The sequence below is a fragment of the Camponotus vicinus genome, unplaced genomic scaffold, assembly GCF_025532165.1.
Source record: "Camponotus vicinus isolate PSW18456_S1 unplaced genomic scaffold, iyCamVici1.0 SCAF_7, whole genome shotgun sequence".
In the NCBI taxonomy this organism is placed as follows: domain Eukaryota; kingdom Metazoa; phylum Arthropoda; class Insecta; order Hymenoptera; family Formicidae; genus Camponotus; species Camponotus vicinus.
In genome coordinates this window covers 4206204-4230835 of record NW_028141979.1, presented here as the reverse complement: position 1 = coordinate 4230835, position 24632 = coordinate 4206204, and the positions used below count along the sequence as shown (strand labels likewise).

Genomic DNA, 24632 nt, shown 5'->3' with positions numbered 1-24632 from the left:
CCGATATTTTTCACTGAAATTGTTCTTTCATTAGAGTTATTTCTCCGTAAATCGCATCAGTTATTTTTTTATAAAATGTCATTAATCGATACAAAATATAAATTTACAAAAATTTTTATTTATACAAAATATAAATTTAAAAGTCTAGATAGTATTTTTTTTATTTTATCTAAATTATGAATCACAAAAAATCAAAAAAAAAATAACGAAAATCACTTTCAGTCAGTTAAAGCTGGATTATCGATATACCTCAGCCATTGAGCTTAGTGGATCGAAATAAGAGCCTGCCGCATAATAGTGCGATAATCTAATCCGATTTAAAGCGAGTGAAATAATTTCGGATTAAAGTTGCGGAAAAATCATTTTCACTTACGTTTCTCGATTCGGTGAAAAGCTCAAATATCGTTTATGCGCGTTTATTTTCCCTTCAATTGTTGATCGGACAAGAAACTATCAGATTCGCTAGGTTCCGACACGTAAGATCTCTGTCTGCCTCTACTTACGATGCCGTAATCGCACTCGCAAAGCGCATACACACACGTATACACGACACAGAAATAAATTAAAAAAAAAAAAAAAAGAAAAAAGACGGCTTGGTATCGAATCGGAAGTACAAAGTAAGCTCGACCGCCGCAGCGCCCAGAACCACTAATGTGCTCGCTCGCAGCGCGGACGGCAACTTCGAGGTGACCTTGGCCACGAAGGCCACGATCTACCATCAAGGATTGGTCGAGTGGAAGCCGCCCGCCATATATAAATCATCGTGCGAGATCGACGTGGAGTACTTCCCATTCGACGAGCAGACCTGCGTCCTCAAGTTCGGTTCGTGGACCTATGACGGCTTCAAGGTAAATTCGCATGGTAGCCGTTAAGTCGCGAGACTCCCGATACCTAATCCCTCACCCTTACCCCGACACCCCCTCGTGCAACCCCCCCCGAAACAACCTATCGAGCCCCCGAATACCCGAGACGCGGATCCGACACGACCTCTGGGCCTGCGGGATGCGTCTCCGGGTACTTAGCTGTAGATCTTAATCGTAGATTAGATCACAGACGATCGGCTCGCCGCGTGGGTCTCCGATCGATCGAGAGGGAGAACCGGAAATCATCCCGGAAGACGGATGCTGCCATATAGCCCCCAACATGACGCTGTCACGGACAATGAAACACTGTAAATTGAGAGAAAGTGTCGATTTTTATACGTATAATCGAACATCCTTTTAAAATAATAGAGAAATCAACGTTATTATAAATAATCATTCTGATCAAAATCTTGCCTCGAAAAAAACATCAAGTGATTCTCTAGTTTTATTAAAAGCATAACCGTTCCATTATTATATTATATAACTCTGAAGATGAGGGAAAAACTGAAATCTGTATAAATTTTTAAAACTATCGGGTCTTCGCGAGTTGATCGAGGTATCGGTTTTCCATTTCGAAATCTCCGATCGGAAAGTCGTTTCGGTCGAGGCGGTAAATGTACCATGATAACCGTGTGAATGCGTCCGATACATGATTCGCAAATATCGAAAGATACAGAAGAAGAGTGAGAGAGAGAGAGAGAAAGAGGAGAGAAAGAGAGAGAGAGAGAAATTTGAAAAAGAGGCAGCATCCGGAGACCTTCTCTCCGAGCCCATCGTGATCACGCTCGGCTCGTTTCTTCGGTGATTCCAGCGCCGATGGCAACTACGAGGTGACGCTGATGACCAAGGCAACGGTCTACTATTCGGGATTGGTCGTGTGGCAACCGCCGGCCGTATATAAATCCTCCTGCTCCATCGACGTTGAGTTCTTTCCATACGACGTACAGACCTGTGTTTTGAAGTTAGGCTCCTGGACCTATGACGGCTTTAAGGTGCCGCACCACCACAACGCAACGAGCACGAGAAGCGCAATCGCCAAGCATTTAGTCTCGAGAATATTTGCTCATCATCGGTCTACTCTAACGTTATCCTTTAGCTCGTTTTCCATTTTGTGTTCTCATTGTCAAAGAATGCCTTCCTCGACACCCGTAATCGTTCCTGCGATGCGCTAGTCTTGGACGTCACGTGATATTATATATTTACATATATTTATATTATATATTCATCCGTCTATTTCTACGCATGTATACAGGGTACGCCGGATATACTCCGCACTTCCCTTGTCTCGTTGGATTTCTTTGCCAATTTTCGAAGTCGATCTATTTTCATTTCATTTAATATTTTTCTTTTAGCTTTTAAATTTCAAACTGAAATTCTCGAGAGTGAACGAAGAATAAGTGCTTTCGTTATTTATTTGCACGATGCATGATAATTCGTACATTTTCGATAACTGAAACTTCATTAACGATGTTTCGACATTCTTGAAGAGATCAACTCTAAATTGGTCGAGAAATCCGTAAATAAAAGAAAATTATACGGGGTATCCTATAGATATACATACGTATATATATTTGGATATTGTTACGTGGTGTGGACTGCAGTGTTATTTTATTGACCAGCATTCTCCATCGTGATACGACGCGCGGTCGGCTCGTTCTCATATCGTTCTACGATGCGTCCGAGAAATCGGACGAGCTCGCGAGCTACCTAAACGCATCCGTCAATGCGGCTCGTGTTTGCTGTCTAGGCGAGGATCGACGAGCTTATCCGGTGTCCACGATGTCAGACTGTAATGGAGTGCGCGTACGGACGATTCGAGAGATTTACCGTTGCATGTCGGATGGAATCGCAATCGTCGACGTTTGTTAAGCGGTATATCCTGTTGCACTGCGGATTAATTTCGTCATTGGAAAAAAACGCGATAATCATAGGAAGTGGCGTGAAAATAATCGATCATGTTTCCGATGAGAGCAAATATCGCATATTAATTTTTACTTTCTGTTGGCATTTTCCAAGAATTGATTTTACTGAATTTTTTATCTCTAAATCCTCTTCGCTTAAGTTTTGGCAAGTTTGCGATTCCACATGTGTGTCATAAATATAAAAATTCGTGTAAAAATCCGCCAGTAATTTATCGCGTTTGCGAGTAAAATATTGTAAGACTTCCGTTATATAACGTAAAAAAGATGCAATAATCCTTTTGATCCTCGCTTCGACAAGTAAGCAAAAAGAGCGAAACGTCAAAAGATGTCTCGGTCATGATCCACACCGAAGAGAGTAAATATTCACTTCCGGTTAATCATCTCATTTTATTCTTTGATATTTATTTAGCAGCCGGATATTTTAGAGATCGTTAAAGACGCGATCATAAAATTGATCGATAACGCCGGCCGTGGATTTTATGATTGTTTATTTTTCTCTAGCTTGTTCTCTTTAAAAGACACTACTCGACACACGTGGGAAAGGTATAAAATCTCGCGACAAGATTCTTGAAACACCATGACACACGAAACGAGAGACATGCACCCGTGTGACATGCCACTATAGAGACACTCTGTAAGAATTTCCTCCATGAGTATGACAGCCGCATAAATTGTCACTTCACCTATTTATTTCGTCTACTTATCATTGATAAATTGGCTAATATACGAAAAGCCAAAAAAATAGTTGCGCGTTTTCTTGCATAAATAGAAAATAATAAATGATTCGCGCAAGTACAATTTTAATTTTACAATTTTAATTTGTTTTTTTATTATACATTGTTTATTTTAGACAAATTGTCATATAAGATTTTGTTGTTTTATATTTATCCAGGAGTGCAACTTACTTTATGACCCATTGTCGCCAGCCTTCTATTCAGTTTCATTAATTCATAATAATTGTATGAAACACAATCAAATGCGTGAAAGAAATTGATAGCATATTTTCGCGAAAGAATATGATTGAGAAATGAAGGAAATACTAAAAAATAAAAAGTTTATCATATTTTCTAAAATAAAATGTAGATAACTGATTTCTCCAATATCCGCTATTTAGTTTTACATTCTATTAAACGACATCCAAAAGCAATCTGTTATTTCATCAATCGCATCGCGCAGATTCGATTCTACATTTGACCAACGCTGATCCGATGAGCGTGCAATTAAACGCATGTCGACAACGCAATTTATCCGTCTAGACCGGCGGGCATACGAGAAAAGTAGGACGATCGAGACGCGATCGATACGGTAAAGAGCCGTCAGTCACGCACCGTGGAGCTTTTCAAATTTCTCGTTTGCGATTAAAACTCTCGCGTTCGGAGCGAAAGGAATACGACCTGACGTGAAGTATCTCTCCCTTAAAAAAGTCATTTTTATTACATTCTGCGACGTAAAAGTCACTTGGCAGAATCGGTACCTTTTGGCCAACTAAAATACAAGCGTCAAAGTTCCTTTTTCATTCGAGATTGACACGTTGAATCTTTTTTATATAAAAAAATCTTTTCCTTACTTCAAGCAGGTTTCAGTAATACTTAAATCGAATTTTTCCTTATGTGCATGTACGAAAAACACACATGTATCTTCGTGTACTAATGTATGAAATTTTCTGATCATATTTCTAGTCTGTATAAAATCGATCAATACATATGAGATTATTTTATATCACAATACTTTGCGACTTTATCGTATACTTACAAATCAAATCTTTGAAAAAGACGTATTGGTATCTCATTATACGAATACTGACGTATAATACAGCCAAGAGAATTACATTTGGCATACATATGTTTGCGTTGTCAAAATATCTACGGTTTATTCATAAATTCGCATGCATTCTCCGTGGTACATCGTTAAAACTTGCCGTCGCGAAATTTTTGCATTTTTTGCAGCCGGTCATTCGTTAGTCTTGCCAATAGGATTAAACGGGAAAGTGTTACATTTTGTAGGACAATTCACTACAGAGGTTTCTCTCACAAAACCGATAGAATCGCGTTGTAACGAATGCAAATTCTTCTCTCGATAACGGTATTTAATTAATTTCGAAAACCCATATTGTGTACACCTTTCTATGACTTTCTTTAAATATTTTTCTGACATGCAAATCATAAATATCGATCGCATTCTCGTCAACTTGAAAAATCAATTCGAAAGAGATACATGTTGCATAGAAATCGCGGGGAAGAGAAAGAATTCGCGAGAAATATTTACACTGTATGTACAGAATACAGCTCCATTTGCGCTCTATCCGCGCGACGCGAGATAATTTGACTTTCCGTCTCTCCTACCGGCGTTTCTCCCGTCGACGTGTTTTATTGCGGCGATAAAGGACGGATCGATATTCCGGTATATACGTATATACGGCGGTTTCTGTGCGTTCATTCTTGTCTATATCTGCGCCAACCGAGCTGTCTATGGTTATCAGAGAGATGATACATAATATAAAGCTCAAGCCGCGGAATGAATATCGAAATGCTTGCTCTGCGGCCGCGATCTAATGCGCCGATAAATCGTGACGGTTTACCTCCAATGTTCTGATTCCGGTATTTTGCTGACATATTTTGTTAAATATAAAAAAATAATTTATCGTAACACTTTTCCGGATGTGTGAAACCGGGCTCTCCTTTTCTCGACCGACGCGACGTTTATGTCTCGTTCTTCGGAGCGCGTGGCAATTTCATGGACGTCTTTGTCCAACGATAAATTAGAGACCCGCGTAATTAGCAGTGGTGTAGTATCGAACATTTGCGCGTTGCATAAATAAAATTGTGGATGCGGGGTCAGCGCGCTACTTCGCCCGTGTGACCCACGAGCGAATAATTTGGGCGCTCGTTCTATAATGATGCCATTAATAGCGCGCGATGTCGGCTTGGCTCGGCTACGCTCAATAATGATTAAAATATACGAGACGTCTCTCTATTACATGCGAACTTTATAATTTAATCGTTAATTGTAAAAATATTTAGGACACGAGGAAATCGATGTAATGTATTTTTTATTCGGAGAGTCTAAAAAAAATTACAAGCGATGAAGAGAATCGCAAACGAAACATCCTGTGTTATTTTATTGCCAATAATTATCGCAACTTGATTATGTCAATTAATTCGCGTACGTTGATTTTGCGTGTTAGCGGAAAAAAAACACGCGAATGAATCGTCCCGTTTTATTCGACCGGTCGGATATCGCGGCCGAATGATCCTCGGCGGTTCTGATATTTATCCGCTCTGCTGCGACGTCGATTGTCCGTGGAAACGCGCAACTCTTGCGCGAGTTATTGCCGGATCAGTCATCCGAATCGGACGCACACGAGTTTCAGAACGGACAGACGATAATAATTCAATTTCCTGGATTCCTTCGAGTCCAGCGAATGGCGTTCGGTTTCCGCTCGCTCTCCCAATCGAAGCGAATCAGAAATAAACGCAGTTTATCGCGAGATAATGCAACTATTTTATAATTGTGATTAAAATCGTGGAATTTACAAGAGTAAAATGTAAATGTCGAACGTATTAATATTCGAAAAAGTTAATTATGACATCGGCTTTCGCGAGATTATTTTGTTTTCTGCATGATAATTTAATAATGAATTTGATTCTCTCTCTAAATTCATTAATCTATAATTCTACATTAAGCATCATTATCAACTGACTAACTTCTGCTAACATAATTAATCGGGAATTTGCGATAAATTTTTTTAAATTTAGAATCTGATTTTATAGTATGAGAAAAATTATGAGAGAAATTTGTAGGATAAAAATATAGACATTATCGAGAAATATATGCGATTACAGAGAGATATAATAAGCAACAAAATCAAATCAAATTTCATACAATAGCATTTTCATTGATTGATTATTTACTGATTTTCTTATTTATATCCATCGCGTAACAGTTATCGATATAAAGGATTTGAACGATATGAGCGGGATCAAAATCGGTCTGATTTGTTAATCCAATTTAACGTATTCATGGTAATCAACGGACTGTGATAAACTCGCTTTGTGGGCATTGAAAAATTATATTTCTAGCAGCATAACGTGATAACAGCGTGCATTGTCGAGATGACCGATTTCGACATCAAATTGATAAGTGAAGCCGGGTTATACATTCGCTTCACGTTCATTAAGATTTTCAGCAATAATTTCTCTTCCAACACGCGACAATATTTAATCCGAATGGTTAGACCGGAAGTTCTTCGGAAATTATATTTAAAATGAACAAATAAAAAAATATTCTGGTTGCAAAGAAAGAATATTCTTCTGGTCACGGATTTTAATAAATTTAAATCTACTTTTTTTAATAAATTAAAATCTACTTTTTTTTAAAACATTGCTAATTTGCTAAGTCGTTTTAAATATCTTATTAAATAATAATATTATATCAGAATTATGTGCAGTTTACAGTATTTATCAAAGAGCTACGCAAAATGTTTTGAATAAATAAATTTAACAGTGTAATTTTTAGCATAGGCTTTAACATGGAATTTGCTTGCAAAAAGCAGTTTTTCCAGAATATACCGCTATAAAAAAATGTTGCTTTCAATATGTATGCATATTTATATATATTTGTGCATATTTATTACGTTCGCTTTATCTTTGTACTGCTTTTTTTATGCACTCTGTCTATCGATCGTATATGTTTATTATTTCAATATCCATAATCGCAAATGCAATTACTTACTAAAAAAGTGTTTTTAAACATTTTGCATATAATTAAATTAATGAGAGTGTATCATGTATTAAAATTATATAAAACGAAAAGAATTATAGCATGTTTTGACACAGATACTTATGAAAACGGTAATCAAATTGAGTGCAACTATATTAAACATTAAATTAAATTAAATTTATGATATGACGACAAATGACATTCAATTTTCTCAATATACCGTAGAAAAACTCTTGAAAAATTTGTCAACTTAACCGATTCAAGGAAAAGAATCGCAGCTCCCCGATCAATACGTAAACTGCATTTTGCGCAATATTTTTTATCAATTCCTATAAAGATCGCGAAACATGACGTTTTTATATCGCTTGGCTCTTTCGTTTGATATTTTTTACGGGCGCTTTTACAACTCCACTTGGACTCGAAATGAAACAGCAGCGGCGATTGATCGTGCTAACTTGTACCGCCATCAAAAGTTGTTCCATTCGAATAGGCTTTCACGAGAGTGGTAGGTTATTCATCGCCAGAAACGGGGAGCTATCAGGACAGGCACGCGGAAAGGTCGCATCCCCTTTAAGGGGCCCTTAGGGGAAAGTATAATGCTTCCGCGCGGCTTTAACTTAGCAACGCGGCAAGGGTGAGTCGTTGACTTGTTGAGTGGTTCGTGTCAACGTGACCGGGTTAGAGTGCTTCCAGATATTTACCGGGTCCGATGAGACGCGACGCGTCATCGACTATCCATCCTATCGACCTTACACGCCATCAGGATCGCGATACGTCGAACGCACGCGTTCGGCGTGAAATCCTATAAACGCATTAGAATGTACGACCAAGCTGTATGCTAGATAAATACTTGTGTCCATTTGACAAAATAGAAGAGAAATTCTGGGACCAGGGATCCGGATTCTTTGGGAAAATTGGTCTGACTTTCTTCACAGAAAGAATAGAAATAGAAACTGATTTTTATTTGATTCTATTAAGCTATTTGCTTGAAAAGATATTCGATATTTTGTGAAATGTGTCTTAGCTCAGTCCGTAAGAATTTATATAAAGGTTCTTATCTTGGAATTGATTTGTGATACAAATAGAATAAAAGTATTGCCGGTCAAGTAATTATTGACAAGAAAGCGCATATTATTAATTAAATAATAAGTTGTGCATGTATGTTTTATTTATCTTTTAATTTTCTCAACTTAGTTTAATAATGTGTAATGAAATAATGAGGAGAGAATTTTAAAATTACATTAAACTGATTATAAAACTTTTTATATAATGTGAAACTTGGAAACTTTTATTTTAAAAGTTAAAATATTAAAAAAACGATTTACTATTGTATTACTAATTATTTGTTGTGAACTTTTCATGATTTTAAAGAAACTTTTTAATTATACAAATTTTTTTTCTACATTTCTACTATTTGGATGTACTATTTTTAAAAGAATTTTTTTTAACATGAGAACTATTTTACAATCATAGAAAAAAGGAGGAGCTGTTTAAGAACAGCAGTTACAAATTAAATCTTTTATTTATATTTAAAAATATAACTTTTATTGTATTTTTCATGATAAATATATTGAAATAAAATAGCGTATGTCAAATAGCTTTTATTAAGGAAGAGCTAATGTCTCTTTTCTAGACAAAAGAAGTGTTAAACTCATTTAATTTTGTATGATTTGAGGATAAAATGGTATATTCTTCGATCTAGTCTATCATTTTGTCGATTCATGATACATCTAAGAACAAATTAAAGATAAAATGTTAAGATAAATGTAAAGATAAATATATTGTAAAATTCAAATTGTAATATTTAATAACGCATCCAATACAATTCCCATAATCATTAAACACTCGTAAATCAGAGACTATTTCAGGTTGCGCCAATCTAAGAAAAGATTATCAGGCAAGAAAGAGGAAAGCTTTTACATTACTGCAATCGCGTTCACGTCAAGCGTTTTTCTTTTTTATAGAGAGATCGAATCTAGGAGAGGCGAACGTTATCATTTATCGTTCCTATCGATAAACGTCTATAAAAAGACGGTTGCAAGAAATGGTTATTGTAAGAAATGTCCTTTACGCCTCCTGGACGAAATTTTCTCAATCCGATCGTATAACCGACTGTGTGTTATGGACAATGTGAAAAATAAACGAGAGGAAGAAAGAGAGGGAGGAGCAAAAAATTAAGACATATATATTGAAAGCGGCGATTGACGCTGTTATTCCTTTTCGAATAGTGCGCACGAATTTTATACCTTTTCCATGGGGGCCCGATTTTCCATAGAGGCGTCGGCGCCTTTGTACGTTCCGCTTTCACATACTTCGCACAAAAATATAATACACACGCATATACACGTATATACGCGCATGACATATATCACGTACATGTACTCACACATCCATACATTACGCGTCACATCAAAAATGCATTTTTTGCGATGCAATCAGAAGGGACTTGACTTTGCATCAAGATAACTGAGTGCAAGCACTTATACAAAAACAGGATATAATATCACTTCATTTCTCTGACAAATGTGGCTGAATTATGTCGCTATCATATTTTTTTTTTTTTTTTTTCAAGCTACGATCATGTACGTAAGCATTATCTGCCTATGTATAAAGTGATTTGAAGTTAATCCTTAAATCAAACTTTGCCATTACATTCTTTAATAAATTCGGACAATTAAGAAAATTAAACAATTATTAAAAAAGCGATATTTAATCAAACTTTTGTTAAGAGAAAATTCAAATTTGCGAAAGAATATGCCAGTCAAGCACGATGACTTAATTTAAACTCATCCTATATTACTCTTATTAAATTTATACGATAAAAAAGATTAAAAAATCTTTACTTGGGAAAGAGAATTTTATTTAACTTTTGAAACTTAATCTGGAAGTCGATAAATTTTGTTGCACAGCAAGCTCGGTAATATTTTTTGTGGTTAACGGCGACACGGCGAGAGGATTAAAAAGGGATGTATCGCGCGTCGCGATTGCAACCAAGCGTTGTAATACGCAATTCATGCACACGCGCGTGTTCGCACGTAACATACGTTTATTTCGCAAGATATACAAAATCACACTTATACATACTCAGTGTACACACGTACAGGCTGTTCCGAAACTGTCAGGCACCTTAAAGCCACACCTGTCTATCCACGTCGTTCTCGAAAACGAATTTCAGCAGGTTTTCACACGAGAAATTACAGAACGCAATAAACATATGGAATATCGCTCGCGAAAGAGAATGTAACGTTTAAAGGACTCGGCTGGATACAACAAAACCCATTAGAAGTAAAATCGCTAGAGATCTGTTTATTAGAGAAAGTTGCATCATATTTAGAGATTACTCTCCTTAGAAGTTCCACTTGCGCGTGAGTTTCGGACCACCCCGTAGACACGCAGTTTACTCAACCACGATCCATTTACACTTTCCCAAACACAATTATGTATGTTTATCATTGTTGGGTGTATGTAAGTGTACGTTATGCGATAGTAAAAGCCAAGTACCGCAAGCTCGATGTGTTGTTGCGCGTAGCAAAGCGTTAATGTGCTTGCGCGCTAGGAAAGCTTTCTGTCTCTAGAAGGGCTGCAAGTGTGAATGTAACGCAACAAGAGGGACAGTAAACGTGTCGCTCGGGACACGGCAGGTGTGAAGGAAGCGTCCTTTACGCCATCTCCTCGTGACGTATCGCGCGCTGTTAATGGCGTTAACGATGTGAATAGCCTAGATTTATCAACCAAGTGTAAAGAAATGCTAACTGCCGAGTTTCACTTGTCACCGAACGTGCAATTTAGCCCCTGAAATTTTAATCCTGAGAAAAAATTCCACTTGTGACTCGTCAATTATACAACGATAAAAACGTGATAATATTGATTATTATGTAAAGCATGCGCCATTATTTTCTCATCAGAATCAATTATAATTTTCTTTATTAACTATGGATAAAAGATTAAATTTTTAATTTTTACATTAAATTTAAATCCTTCGAAGTTATTTCAGCCCACTAATATTATTTTTTTTTTATTTTTAATTAAAAATGACAATTTTTAATTATGAGAAATATTGAAAAAATGAGAATTTTCTGCTTATTTGAAATAATATTTTTCGCGTAACAAAGAAAAACGAAACGAAATAGACGCAAAATACTGGTCGAAAAATAATATGTTACATACAACAATTTAACAAGATATGAAGGAAAAATATTAAAATTCAGAGTTAAGTAGAGCGAGTTTTTAAAGACGCGATGTGAATATGTATACTAGGAGAGCGCACCAATTTGAGAGAGAGCTTCAACAATATCGTTAGGGAAAAATGTTTCAATCGAAAAGGGGGCTTCTGTTTTCTGTCGCCCCAAAGGAACCTCGATTTTACGGTTAAATCGTCACGATCAAAGGGGTACAAAGTTTCGTAAAAAGTCTCTGTGTAGTTTCATAGTTTCTCTTATCGAGCAGGGACCAAAGTAACGTTTTACAATTGTTCGTCTATCTAGGTTTATCAAAAAATCGGTTCAATTTGTCCCTCGGGGATACGTCTCTTTTAAATAATTTTCTTAAGCGGATAGAAATATAATGTTTTATAAAAGTATTAATATGTAAAATGGAACTAACATAGTAATGATGACTAATAGCTTTTTTAATCATTAGAAATGATTATTATAAGTAAGAAGAAAATTATACAAAATATTATACAAAAAATATGAAAAAATTACTAAAATTTAATGTGTCATAAATATTTCTTTTATATCTATTTTTTATATTTCAACTATAATACATCTGTCTTGATACATATTTTAATGCATATTTTCAAAACGCTCTCAGACATTATTTTTCTACTTCTCTCGTTATCAATGCAAAGAAGAGAGAAAAAGAATATATGATAAAACGCTCACATAATTCAGGCGCGTAAAACAAGAATGAGGAACATTCCGATAATCATGTACTTTATGCTAACGTTCCGTGGGCGCTGGAAATGCAGTGGTCTGTCAACGAGTAGAATCCGGCGGAGTGTGAAAAATTGCCAGGATTTTCAGCTCTACTTCTACTTCCGCGTCCGTCGACCCCACTTCTTTTAAATTGGACTCGCGATTTTTCTCTTTCTCGCGAAAATAGGTCGCATCGTGCCAAAACTCGGTTAAGCAGCAAACACCGCGCGTTGCACTCCTCGCGTTATGATTTAAACACACACATTTGAACACGTTTTCGTGTTTTTTACAGCGCATTTCGGATATAATTCTGATACTTGAAAAATTTATTAAAATATTGTTTCCGCTTATATAATTTTTCATCTGGTCTATTGCATTTATGTCTCCATTTTCTTCCACTTTGTATTCAAGTTGTCTGTAAAGGGATTTAAATCTCCGGAGATTTTATTCCGATCATGTAGGTCTCGTGACGAAGTAATACTATTGTCTATTTGATGTCAGTTTAGCTAACCATGACGAAATAGTATTTTGTGTTTTGTTTTTTACAATATTATTCGTAAAATAACGATCAAATATTTTGTTGCATTTTAAACGAGATAGATAATAACAAGATATTATTTGCTCTGTTGGAAGTTGGATTTACATATATATTCATATTTGCAACAAAACGAAACAATCATATTAAAATAATATTATATTTTCTCAATTTAACATCAAGATCAATATCGATGAATCTAAAAAAAACGTTCGATGTTTGGAAATTATGTAATATCACGGTTTAATTTCGTTTTTCTTTATGTTAAAATATTTCAGATTATTCGACTTTTTCACGCAATCACATGTTTCATATAAATTCATGTTTTATATAAAGTCTAGTTTTGAGTTGTAAAAGCGTGATTTTCTTATTTTGAAGATATTGCAGATATGAAACTCGGGAACTAACAAAAGATAAAGAAAAGTTTTGCTTAAATAAAAACACAACTTTTCTTTGTAAAAATTCAAATTAACAGATTGAATATTATAGAAACGCAAGAATAATTTCACACGGCTTTATTTGGTAGAGAAAGTTTCGAACTAAGAAATCTGACTGGAAATCAACTAACTTATTAGCGAGTTCACTGATGTCGAGAAAAAAGTCTTCTTTGTAATAGTTTAGTGTTTCCGAAGAGCTAATTTCGAATCAAGTCACCTTCTCGATTCTCTCTTCTGAAGCACCGCGTTCCTGAACGTATTATTTGCCGACCGTTGATTAAAAAATCGACTTTGTCGAGAATTCTCTTGGGAGTGGGCATATTCGCGCAATTTTCATACGTTTGTGTCTTCAAAATTTCCGCGTTCCTTTCATATAAAAAAGCGGATATAACCAGATTATTCAGGAACAGATTGCTTAAGTGATACGATGAAGGCAATAAACATTTGCCGTGCGCGAAAAGAAAGAAAAATGATCAATATTGCGCTGGAAAATTAAATAGTTTAGCTAAGATTATGCAACGTATTATACAGAACAGCCTGAGGCGAGCTTGGTCCACGAGCTCGTTTCGCTTGAATTTTCCGCAATCTTGAGGCCATACGATCTAATCTATATTGGTATTAATTTATTAAAGATTCATGTTCGGATCATCTGGCGTAATCGAACAAACTATAAAACGCGCATCCATCAAAATTACCTTCGATAAAATCACCTCTGATTATTTTACAGTCGATGATGCACTCTCATTATCCGCTATATGCTTGATGTTTAAGCGTTGCTCTGAAAAAGAAAATATACATAAATATCAAAGAAGCTAAATTTTTTCGGCTTAAAGATAATATTTTAGAGTAAGATACGCGAGAGAGCTGTCTAAACACACATATATGTTCAACTTGTGAATATTATATTCGTAATAAATTAATCAATAATTAAAACTTTTAATATTTTTCACAATATCTCGAGAAATTTTATTTTATTGCACATTTTATTTAATGAGGCTTTATTTGAATCAAAAGAATTTTTTTGATTGGCGTGTTCTTTATTTACATTGATATTATACAATTCTGCTTATAATTAAATATTAATTTAAATAAGGATCTTATTTTCTCTGCTACTTGATGTCTTATTTTTTTTATTTTTTTATTACTTTTTATAAAGTTTAAATTAAAATAAATCGATGAATTGTGGAAATTTTAACCTTCTAACTCGAATAAACGTCGGAAATATTTTTTGTTGTCAATCAGTCAATATGCGTATGTGCGCGAAATTTTGAAAACAAAATTTTTGAATTAAATAACTCGAAAATAGTAAACTCAATTTTAACGTTAGATCTCGTTAAACATGTTTGCTTCGCTATTTTCGATCAATCCATGATTGACAAAGCATCCCCGCGCAAATGCTGATTGAGAAATGTTTCCAGTAATTATCGCGACTACATGAACAACATAAAAATTCAACGTGGATCCAATCAAAATAAGCACGTTGCGCACTATCGGTGTAACTTTGCGGACCGACTTACTTGCGGTGATAACGAGTAATAATGTTATTTGCAATCAAGCGTTTGCGCAATCAGTTTGAGAGAGTTAATTCAATCCAGGACCAAAGCTAATCCATTCGGTCAATTTGCATTGCAACGACTAGACTCCCGAAGTCTCGTTCGGTATTTTACAAGGTGACCCGCAAGTAACCGCAAGATGCTTAGACAGATTTGTGCACGAATCGTATGCGTGAAAGCATGTGTAAGTAGAGACAGTTACTTGCGGGACGCCATTTGGCAAAATATGAGACAATATTTTAAATTGGAAAATCTTTCTAATACAAATAAGTGACAAATATATGCCATATTCGGAAAAAAATATTTCAATCGTATTTCTAGTTAATAAAGTCAAGCTCGAAAATATTTCAACCAATTTTAGTCAACAAGAAAAAATCTCTCGAAATATTGCTGTCACTTTAAATTAATAAATGCAAATCCACAAGATATGTCCACTTCCAATCGATAAATGCAAATTTAAATTACTATTTTTATTCGGTCATGTCAAAGCTCGAAATATTCTAATTTATAATTTGATAAGATAAAGTCGAAGAAAAATATCCGAATCGCTTTCAAGAAAATTAATGTTTAGTCACTTTTAGTTGGCAAAGACCAAGTCCAAGAATACCGCGATCGTTTTTAGTATCGCTGTCGAACTTTCGATAGTAGCTGTTCGAAGAACGATGCACGTATATCTCTTCGTATGTAATCGATGCGTGGTAATGCTGCTTTTATCGGAAAAACATGGCGCTTGTTACTGATTGATCGAACCGTTATTTTCTATCCCTCGAAGACCGATGACGAGCGTTTAGCATCCGCGAGAATTTTCCGCAACGTAAAATGTGGGTCGCTCGATAATTGCCATCGATCGGGCGATGCTATTTCAACGTGGAATTCATTAGCCCGATTTATCTCGATCCGCTGGTTCTCCGGGGTGCTATTTCCGGTAAGGCCACTTCCCCCTTGCGCGATGATACACGAGCAACATTTCCGATTGCATGAACGAGAGGTCATGGGCTTCGTCGATGCGCGTAAGACGGAAACGAAATTTAAGCTCAAGAAAAATTGCAGATAATTGAATCTTTAAAACCAGTTGTATCCACAGGATTTACAACTAACTTTGGTTAATTAAATTTTCTTCCTTTCTCGCTCGATAAAAATCATTTTTTTGATTATTCGATAAATAGATAGTTGTTTCACATCCATCATGGCAACTAGATAAACATCGTGACAATAAGATAAACGAATCGCGAAATTGCAACAATGAGAAATTTTGGATTGATTCAAAGAACGTTCCATTTTTGTTTCAAAAATTGCACTTCTATATGGAAAAAATGGAAAATTGATTACATATTGCGTAAAGGATTTCGTAGATAAAATTTGGTTCCATCATTTCACAAATTTCTAGAAACGGCCATTCATTTTCCGCACTTCACGCCCGGATTAAATCAGAGCTGCAAAAGGCTCGCATTTTGGGACGCCTGTGCAGTCAAACGAAAGGGCAAAACGCAGTTATAAAAGCTCCGGGTTCGCGCTTGCAGAAACAGGGGCGGATGGTATTATGCAAACTACGATTTCATTCGGTTGCAAACACGTGGAATTTATGCGCCGGCTAATATCATGCAAACCACTTTGCACAGCCCGTGCATCGTCCACTCAAGAGACTCCCGAGCGACTATTCGCGAGAGTTGCACAGCTGTTAGATTTTTCAGAATGCCGTCAACTTTTGTATGCCGCGTTCTTCGCTAGCGATACGCACCAGTAATTTTTACAAGAGAATTGAGATGGTGGAAATACGAGTATATAAAATGCGTTACACGATATTTTTGAAAAATAACAGTTGTTGTAGCATTATTAAATAATAGCACACATACTAAGGCTGTAAAATAAATTAATATTTTTAAAATGTTTGAATATTTAGATATATTTGAATATTTATATGTAACTGTGTGTATAATAGATTTTAAAGCATTTAATTATTTGCATAATTTGGATCCAATTATTTTGGAAGATAAAACGAATTAATCAACGTGGGCGTAAAATTGATACATATATTATTCTTGAATATAAATTTACTCTGTTTATATTTTCGACTTGGGAACAATTTATCTTGATAAAGTTATAATAATTTTCAACTAGACAACGTGGATAAAGGTGAGAGCAACTCGAAATTAAATAAAGTGAAAAACGCTCGTCCTGAAAAAAATCAAATCTTTTCCCGCGAAATGAGAATTTCGCAAATCTCGAGTCTCACTTTGGAAATCTCGCGATTATTCATCTTAGCGGCTCGCTCGCTTCCTTCTCTTCCTCAATTACCCAACTTTTGGAGGTAATTAAAGATCTCCGTTGTCCGAATCTCTTGATGAAGTACTCGAGGAAGAGAGGCAAGGACTCGGTAGCGTCGCGAAAAAAAAACAATCGCCGCATCCATCATCCGTCGACCGCAATTCATCATATTCGCCGTACTGCAAACGTCATACCGATAGTTAATGACAAAAAAATCACTGTCTCGCGAAAATCGATTCATCCGCCCGTTGCAACTTCTTCGGCAATATCAAGAGCGCGCCGAGCAAAAAGCTGTCGAGGCAAAGAAACGCAATTAGCGGAAGAAACGCGACGCGGACGCATCAAAATTGCTTCGCCCGCATTTCTGCCGCTTAGATCCGACGACGTGGAGAAATAAAAGAAACAGGAAAGACAGAAAAACAAGAATGTAAGAAACCTCTTGACAATTTTATTAACCCTGTCACGTAAAGCTTTCATTAAAGAAAAAATATTTTAAGAACACGTCGTCTCGTTCTCTCGCGTTCCAAATATTTACTCTTGTCTATATCGTCGATCGTAAAGGAAAAGAAAACGGATGGACAGAAATTTGAGGATGTACTAAAAGGACAGTAATTGTCTTTTATAACTCTATCGATAAAACTTTTATAAAGAAGAGGGAAAGAATTTTAAACGACAAATTCTTATACATTCCTTTGCAAGTTTCGGTCCGAACGATCCATTTATCTGCTATACGTCCATAATGTTAAATTCCTTCGTTCTCGATCGTGAAAGTGAACGCAATTAAAATGCATTGCGATACGAGCGGGCAAGTATTTTAGAATGTTAAGTAGTCGCGCACTCTCTCTCTCGCTTGTACCACGAAGTGCAATTTAACCCACGATGTGAAACCCTTCATTGCGCATCCTTTATTGCGAGTACAGCATCCCATACCACCTTTCACCATCATCCTCCCGCATATCCCTCTTCGCCGTATGTGTCTAGACACCGTAAGCTCGGTTATCTAAACCCTATCTCCCCAAACTGTTCCTTTTATCCCCATCTCCATCACATTAAATCCCTTCTTAACGTCAAAAGAGCAACACCAATCTTTCGATCAACATTTCCGTCCTCATTATGCGAGAAATCGATTCTCGCAAACTAATGAATTCAAAATTGCAAAGTTTTGAATGACTACGCTTGAAGCAAAGACCGCAATAATATGTTGCAAAAAGATAGACGCTATTTACACACATAACCATCTCTTTCTCATGACCTGAGAACAATAGCTGCACTTCTTGCAGTTAGATTATAATTCAATGGTTTGCCATATTTAAGACCGAAAAATAAAAAAAAATTAAATCAAAATTGACATAAGAGCCACAGTAGTTGGAGCGAAGAAACAACACTTCCTTAATTTTTCCTTTAATTTTTCTTTTATAATTTTTGTTTATTTATTTGAGCCAAATTCCTCTTTATTAATTTCGAAAAATAAAAATAAAAGTAAAACGGAATTTTTTTATCTTTTTTTTTGACAAATTCAGATGAGTTTAAAATCATTTTCGCGCTGTCGATTTATTTGTATAACTAAAACAATAATGCTGATGTAATAAGTAGAAACGCGTAAAAGTATCATAGTGATATACCTTTTAGTAAAGCAATTTCCGATCATATTGAACTAACTCTCTCTCGATTCCATACCAGGATTCGCGACGGTGTCATCTCCTTCTCCGTCAAAGTCAATAAAGAAGCAAGTATGGCGCATTATTCCTATGGGTATTCTTTAACGTTCGCGCAAGTTTCCCGGCAGAATTATGAACACTTCGGCTTTCTTATATCTATCGAAGGTACATATATACCTTGTCAGATCGAGTATAGAAACTTTAAACGTCTGATCTCAACGCGTAAATACAAAGAAAGGGTCAAGAAACGTCAACTGTACCCTATTCGACGGATCATTCCATCCATTTGTACCAGTCGATTCGTTTCCAAGCTTTGAGGGATTTTCCACGACTTTTATCACTGCTTAAAAAAACGTACGTCTCCCCCTTTGTGAAAGACTTATGTTCCCGACTGTTCTTTTTATCAACTCGCGAGGAAACGTTCACAAACCGTCGGACTTCTATCAGACCTTCATTCTCTTTTGTACGTCAGTTACTTTGAAACGAACGTGAACGTAATCTGGAAGAGTGCCATGAAATCATGTATTTTTTTCGAATATTCGGATATGATACGTATTTACAAAGACAATAAATCATATAATTTCTAAAATTTTCGAAAATGTTATATTTATTACATTTTTTTCTCATCATTATTATAGCGTAATAACTATGTATCTATCTTTGAAAAAATAATACGTTAAAATTAATTTGTTTGCGCTTGTTTATTTGTGTGTTTAGCGCAAGATACGTTTCATGAAAAGAAATGGCGGTAATTGAGCAGAAGGGAGAGAAATTTTCTAGACATTAAAAGGACTAATAATAAATAAATAATAATTGTAATAAAACGTTACCGTACAAATGCTATTAATTCTCCTCGCGAAACACCGAGAGTAAATCGGCGAGATAAATGCGAGATGGGTGAATCACACGTAACGATTACGCGTCGTGCAAGATAACGCAATTTTTAGAGAAAAAAGATTGCGCGACGTGCTTCGACTCGCAACGTAGATTTTTTTAAATTCCGTCTTCGTCTGGAACATTTCCGTGAGAGATTAATGTAGCAGCCTGTCTACGCCTCAAAGGATCTTTAGCAAAGTTCGCCAAGATCAGATGGGTGCGGTATCCCGCCTTTAATTAATTCCATCCGCAACATCTTCGCGCGAAACCTAATTGAAATGTTATTTTGTAACAGGTGCGAAGTATCCGCGAAGTTTCCGGAAAATGTAGTTAAATTATCGTTTCAGAAATTTATCGATAGACTTTTAGTAACATTTAACTGCGCGAAGTCTCGGAAAAGGAAATTTGACGTACAGCAAATGAAATCATTTTTGAGACGCGTCGCCAATTTTTTCGATCAAGTAGCAAAATCGACACCATCTAACGTATGATTTTTTGCGCTCGCTAATTCCACGGCGATTGAATTTAATCTCGAGATCTCAACTTCTCCTCGGAAGGAACAATTATTAGATTCAAGTGAGAAAAGTGGGTCGTAGTAAATTACATTACTCGAGCTTTTGTAGCTGTGCAATTTCGCAGATCGATAAAGGACAGGAGGGAAAAATAAATGGGTTCGCTGCTAGTTTCTATTACGTTTTCCAATCATCATTATTATAGCTAGATATAACGATTCTATTTTTAAAGATAAGTGACTCTCTAAAATATTTTTTCAACATTGTTCGCACACACATTTTCTGCCGACATTGTCAAAATATAGCTGTACGTGATTTATAACAGCACGAAAGATTTACTGTCGCGAGAGCCGCGCGGCTCGTCAGATTTTTCGAGGCAATTTAGGACGATAGCGTTCTTCGGAACCGCGACCACCGTTGCATCGAAATTGTTTGCCAGCTTTAATCTCGCCCCGCAGCAGTGACAAAGTATCGTCCGCAAAGTGCACCGTTACTCGAATCACACCGGGGATGCGTCTGTCGGACGTATTTCACGGTAATACCACTGCAGCGAGCGATCGCCCAAGCCAATGGTTAGACACTTACGTTACATTAAAGCCGCCGCCGGCTTTAATCTTGCTGCAAGTTGCTCGAATAGCATCGCATAGAGAAGACAATGTGGAAACTAATAGCGTACCGAAATTATTCCCTGCGAGGCAAACTTGCGCGTCGAGCATTAAATTTGACACGATGGTAATATACGGCAAATTTTGAAACTGCAAGCCCAACAAATCCAGAAGAGTCAAACTGTAAAAAAACAGAAGAATACAGCAGAAATACAATATACACAGTTTCTGTAAAAAATCTTTTTATAAATGAAAAATTCGATTATGAGTTTCGCGAAATTCCAGCCGATGTCAATTTTCTTTAACTCGGAAGTAGAAGAAATTAAACTTCGTAAGAAAAGGTAGCGTCGCAAATTCGCGATATCTTCAAAATCAGAATACAATAGTGACTCTAACAAAGTGGAAGGAGAGAGGGGGAGGGGGAGGGAGGGGAGATGTCAAAGTTACGAGAGCCAATTTCTCTTCTGGGTCGAGACAGGAATTTCATCGACCTATTTCCCGAAGTAGCTCAGCACATAGAAAGCTCCCGGCAGTTTACAGGCAGCCATCAACGATTTTAAGAAACGAAAAGTTGCGGCTGATCGGACACACCTCGTTAGCGTTAGGCGCATAGCTGCTATTAGCTCCGGATTCACGAGTGAACCCGAATCCAGTGCTCTAGTCTAATTTCTTTCTTTGTGCGCGTGTTCTTTTTACTCTGCAACGTGGTGCACATATATATACATAGATATTGATATATTACATATATGTATTTGAAGGCGATATATATATATATATACATATTTTGCTGATCTAGTTGCTGCTCTAGAGTGTCCTGTTGTTGCGGACCACCACAGTCGACGCTCCGTTTTTTGATATTCCTTGACAGTTTTAGATCTCTTGTGCTCCTTCTGCGCTTCTGCGAACACCAAGTGCATCTCAAGACATGCACTAAAAGTTCATTTCTGAATTATTATTGTTCGTAATTAAGCAGTTAATCGCGAGTGTGCAGTTGTAGGTACTGACGTCGCTGTGACTGATGTATATTGATATATTCGTTAAATTTATTTTGGAGATTTCAAAGAATATATTTCGAGAAATTATCATTTTTTTTATTTAAATATTTTTTGCAAGTACTTTGCGATTGCACGCTCGCACGAGAAAAATGAATTACGTGGGCATGGCGTTCAAACGTTACAATGACGTCGAGCTTTCCACACACGCGAGCTTAATGCCAGCCGCTTTTCTGTCACATAGGTCGATCTAAGACACATGGACGAAAAATCCGGAAGCAACGTGGTGGACGTGGGAGTTGATCTGTCCGAATTCTACATGTCGGTAGAATGGGATATTTTAGAAGTGCCTGCAGTGCGGTAAGTGTGTCACTTTTGTGTATTGCTTTATTCAAATCTTCAAATAGACGTAATTTGTCGGTAAAATACTGTTGCGCTCGCGGCGACGACTTCAAGATACGCGCGCGCGACACAACCGATCGGCACACGCTAATCACGCGGCACCCGCGCACTCGTGAATAATAACACGGTTTAAAGGAACGCAAGAACTTTAATAACTGAACACAGGATTATTCACAACACAGAGAACACGGAACATTGATAACGATAAGCCGCGGATCGAAACGCGACCGCTCAGCTTGACAGCTGGCTTCCGACTCAAATGACGGCTGCTCCATCAACAATTCCTTGACAACGAGATCTTCTTCCTCTTTCAAGACAGACTCGACCGCGACTCAAACCAAGGACGTAACAATACTAACAAGACACAAAATTGTTTGTGCTCAATTTTAGTATAATATAATAATGCCTACTCCTACCTACTCCTTCCTAGTATAATATAATAATGCCTACTCCTACCTACTCCTGCCTACTCTGTTTTTTCTTAAATTTATATAACTATATACAGGATGTCAGAGCAATCTCTTCCCAAAAAAAAAGCTTTTGTAGCTTACCTCGAGATTGTAATTGTTAATTGCAAACATATGTACATATTTTTTCTTCCAAACAATTATGTGTTTCTTTACACCAATTGATTCCTCTCATTATTTTGTACATAAAAGTATTAAGGTAAGATAATCGAAAAATAAATATTTTACTAGATATTTTATGGTTTATGTAAAATTAAGAGATTATTTCAAGCCTCATAACTCGAAAAATACTCAATGAAAAAATACTTTATTATAGTTAAATACTTTATTATTTATTATACTACTTTATTATAGTGTTTTGAAAAGCTGTCGAAGTAAGCTACAAGAGCTTTTTTTGGGAAGAGATTGCTCTGACACCCTGTATAACTGATCCTTCCTTATATGGGATATTTTATAAAGACATATGAATTTAAAAGAAGAAAAGAATTTTTTCGTAAGTTGCACGCGTAATTTATGATTTATCATACTGCGAAAATGTTAAAGTTTGAATAATGATACGGGGCTTACCGTAAATTTATCTATTTTATTCGAATAAAAATCTCAATCTAATCTTTGAGATTTTCAAGCATCGGAGAGTATTGGAATCTTAAAGTGCCTAGCAAAGAGGCTCTTCTCTCTCTTTTCTTATGAAACACTCCTTCGCATTCAATATGCTCGTCTGGTATAAGCGAGTGGGCTGCTTCCGGGCACGTTTCGATCTCTGATATTCAACGTACCGTGATGCAGACGGGAACCGGGTTTAGCTTCCGGAAGCTACCGTAGAGTGCCGGCAGAGTGGATGTTTTCGTAGTGGCTTGAAGCGACTTACCACGATGTTCACGATATTTCGAAATATCGATACTTTACCGTTTGAATACTTTCGATATCGATATTGTATTTTTGATATTATCCGCGTATCGATATTCTCATTCAATTTAAACGTCCCTATTTGTATCATGCTCCCGAGAGTGGAATCTTCGCGAGAAATCCTGATCGATCGACTATATAAATCTAATCGCAATATTGACATTTTGACACTCGAGAGCGAGAAATATTATTAATGGTATATTTTCGTCTATTATATAAAAAATAACAAAATTTGAATCAAAAATTCCAGAAATTGTTTAACTCTCTTGCGACTTTTATATATCTTTCTTTAATTTCGTGAAAACTTTGTTGAACGTTTGAAAAATAAAAAAAAAAGTATTTCAAATTTATTCACGAGACAACACGTTACCGATTCCGGTTTGAGAGACTATCGTAAAAAAGGGGGATAGGAAAAATGCGGGCGAGGAAGAGAACAGTCGAGCCGAGTTACCGACTTATAGGGATCGCTTCTCGGCAAAGTTATACGACCCCGCGAAACTTTCCTCATAAGTCTCGCTCACATAGCCGACCTCACTTACTTAAAACGTACTTATTGTTGGGTACAAACACTTCGCCCAATGGCGGAAATTTTACGTTTCTGCGGGCGATTTTTAATTTTTCTTTTTACTTTATATCGCCATAATCCCCTCCACGTTTTTGCACCCTCACCCTTTTGCTCGCTCATCGATCCGGCGATTAAACGCGATTCTTTTCTTCTCGTAGGAACGAGAAGTTTTACACCTGCTGCGACGAGCCCTACTTGGACATCACGTTCAACATCACGATGAGGAGGAAGACTCTCTTTTACACGGTGAACATTATCATTCCCTGTATGGGAATATCGTTCCTCACAGTTCTTACGTTTTATCTGCCTAGCGACAGCGGTGAAAAGGTGAGTGCGTTAAATATTAATATTTGTTGTCATATTTTTATGAATGACTAATATTTTTTAATTAAATTTATCATTTATTTTATATGATTAATTTATCGGGGATGCATAGTTT

The 24632-nt window shown here is 36.4% G+C and overlaps 1 protein-coding gene and 1 long non-coding RNA gene across 3 annotated transcripts in view; one reads left to right on the top strand and one right to left on the bottom strand.

Moving 5' to 3' along the window:
- Nachralpha4 (nicotinic acetylcholine receptor alpha4) overlaps positions 1-24632 on the top strand; it is a 222758-nt gene that overhangs the window by 158676 nt on the left and 39450 nt on the right. For both annotated transcript variants that reach the window (XM_083105500.1, XM_083105499.1), the window contains 3 exons: positions 668-848; positions 22098-22213; positions 24352-24520. In XM_083105500.1, coding sequence (XP_082961626.1) covers positions 668-848; positions 22098-22213; positions 24352-24520 — 466 coding nt within the window. The remainder of the gene's footprint in view (positions 1-667; positions 849-22097; positions 22214-24351; positions 24521-24632) is intronic.
- Positions 21339-22554, bottom strand: LOC145975205 (uncharacterized). Its single transcript, XR_014439909.1, has 3 exons — positions 22015-22554; positions 21641-21791; positions 21339-21558 (listed from the first exon to the last, which is right to left on the bottom strand). It is a non-coding gene; the product is annotated as an uncharacterized LOC145975205 (long non-coding RNA).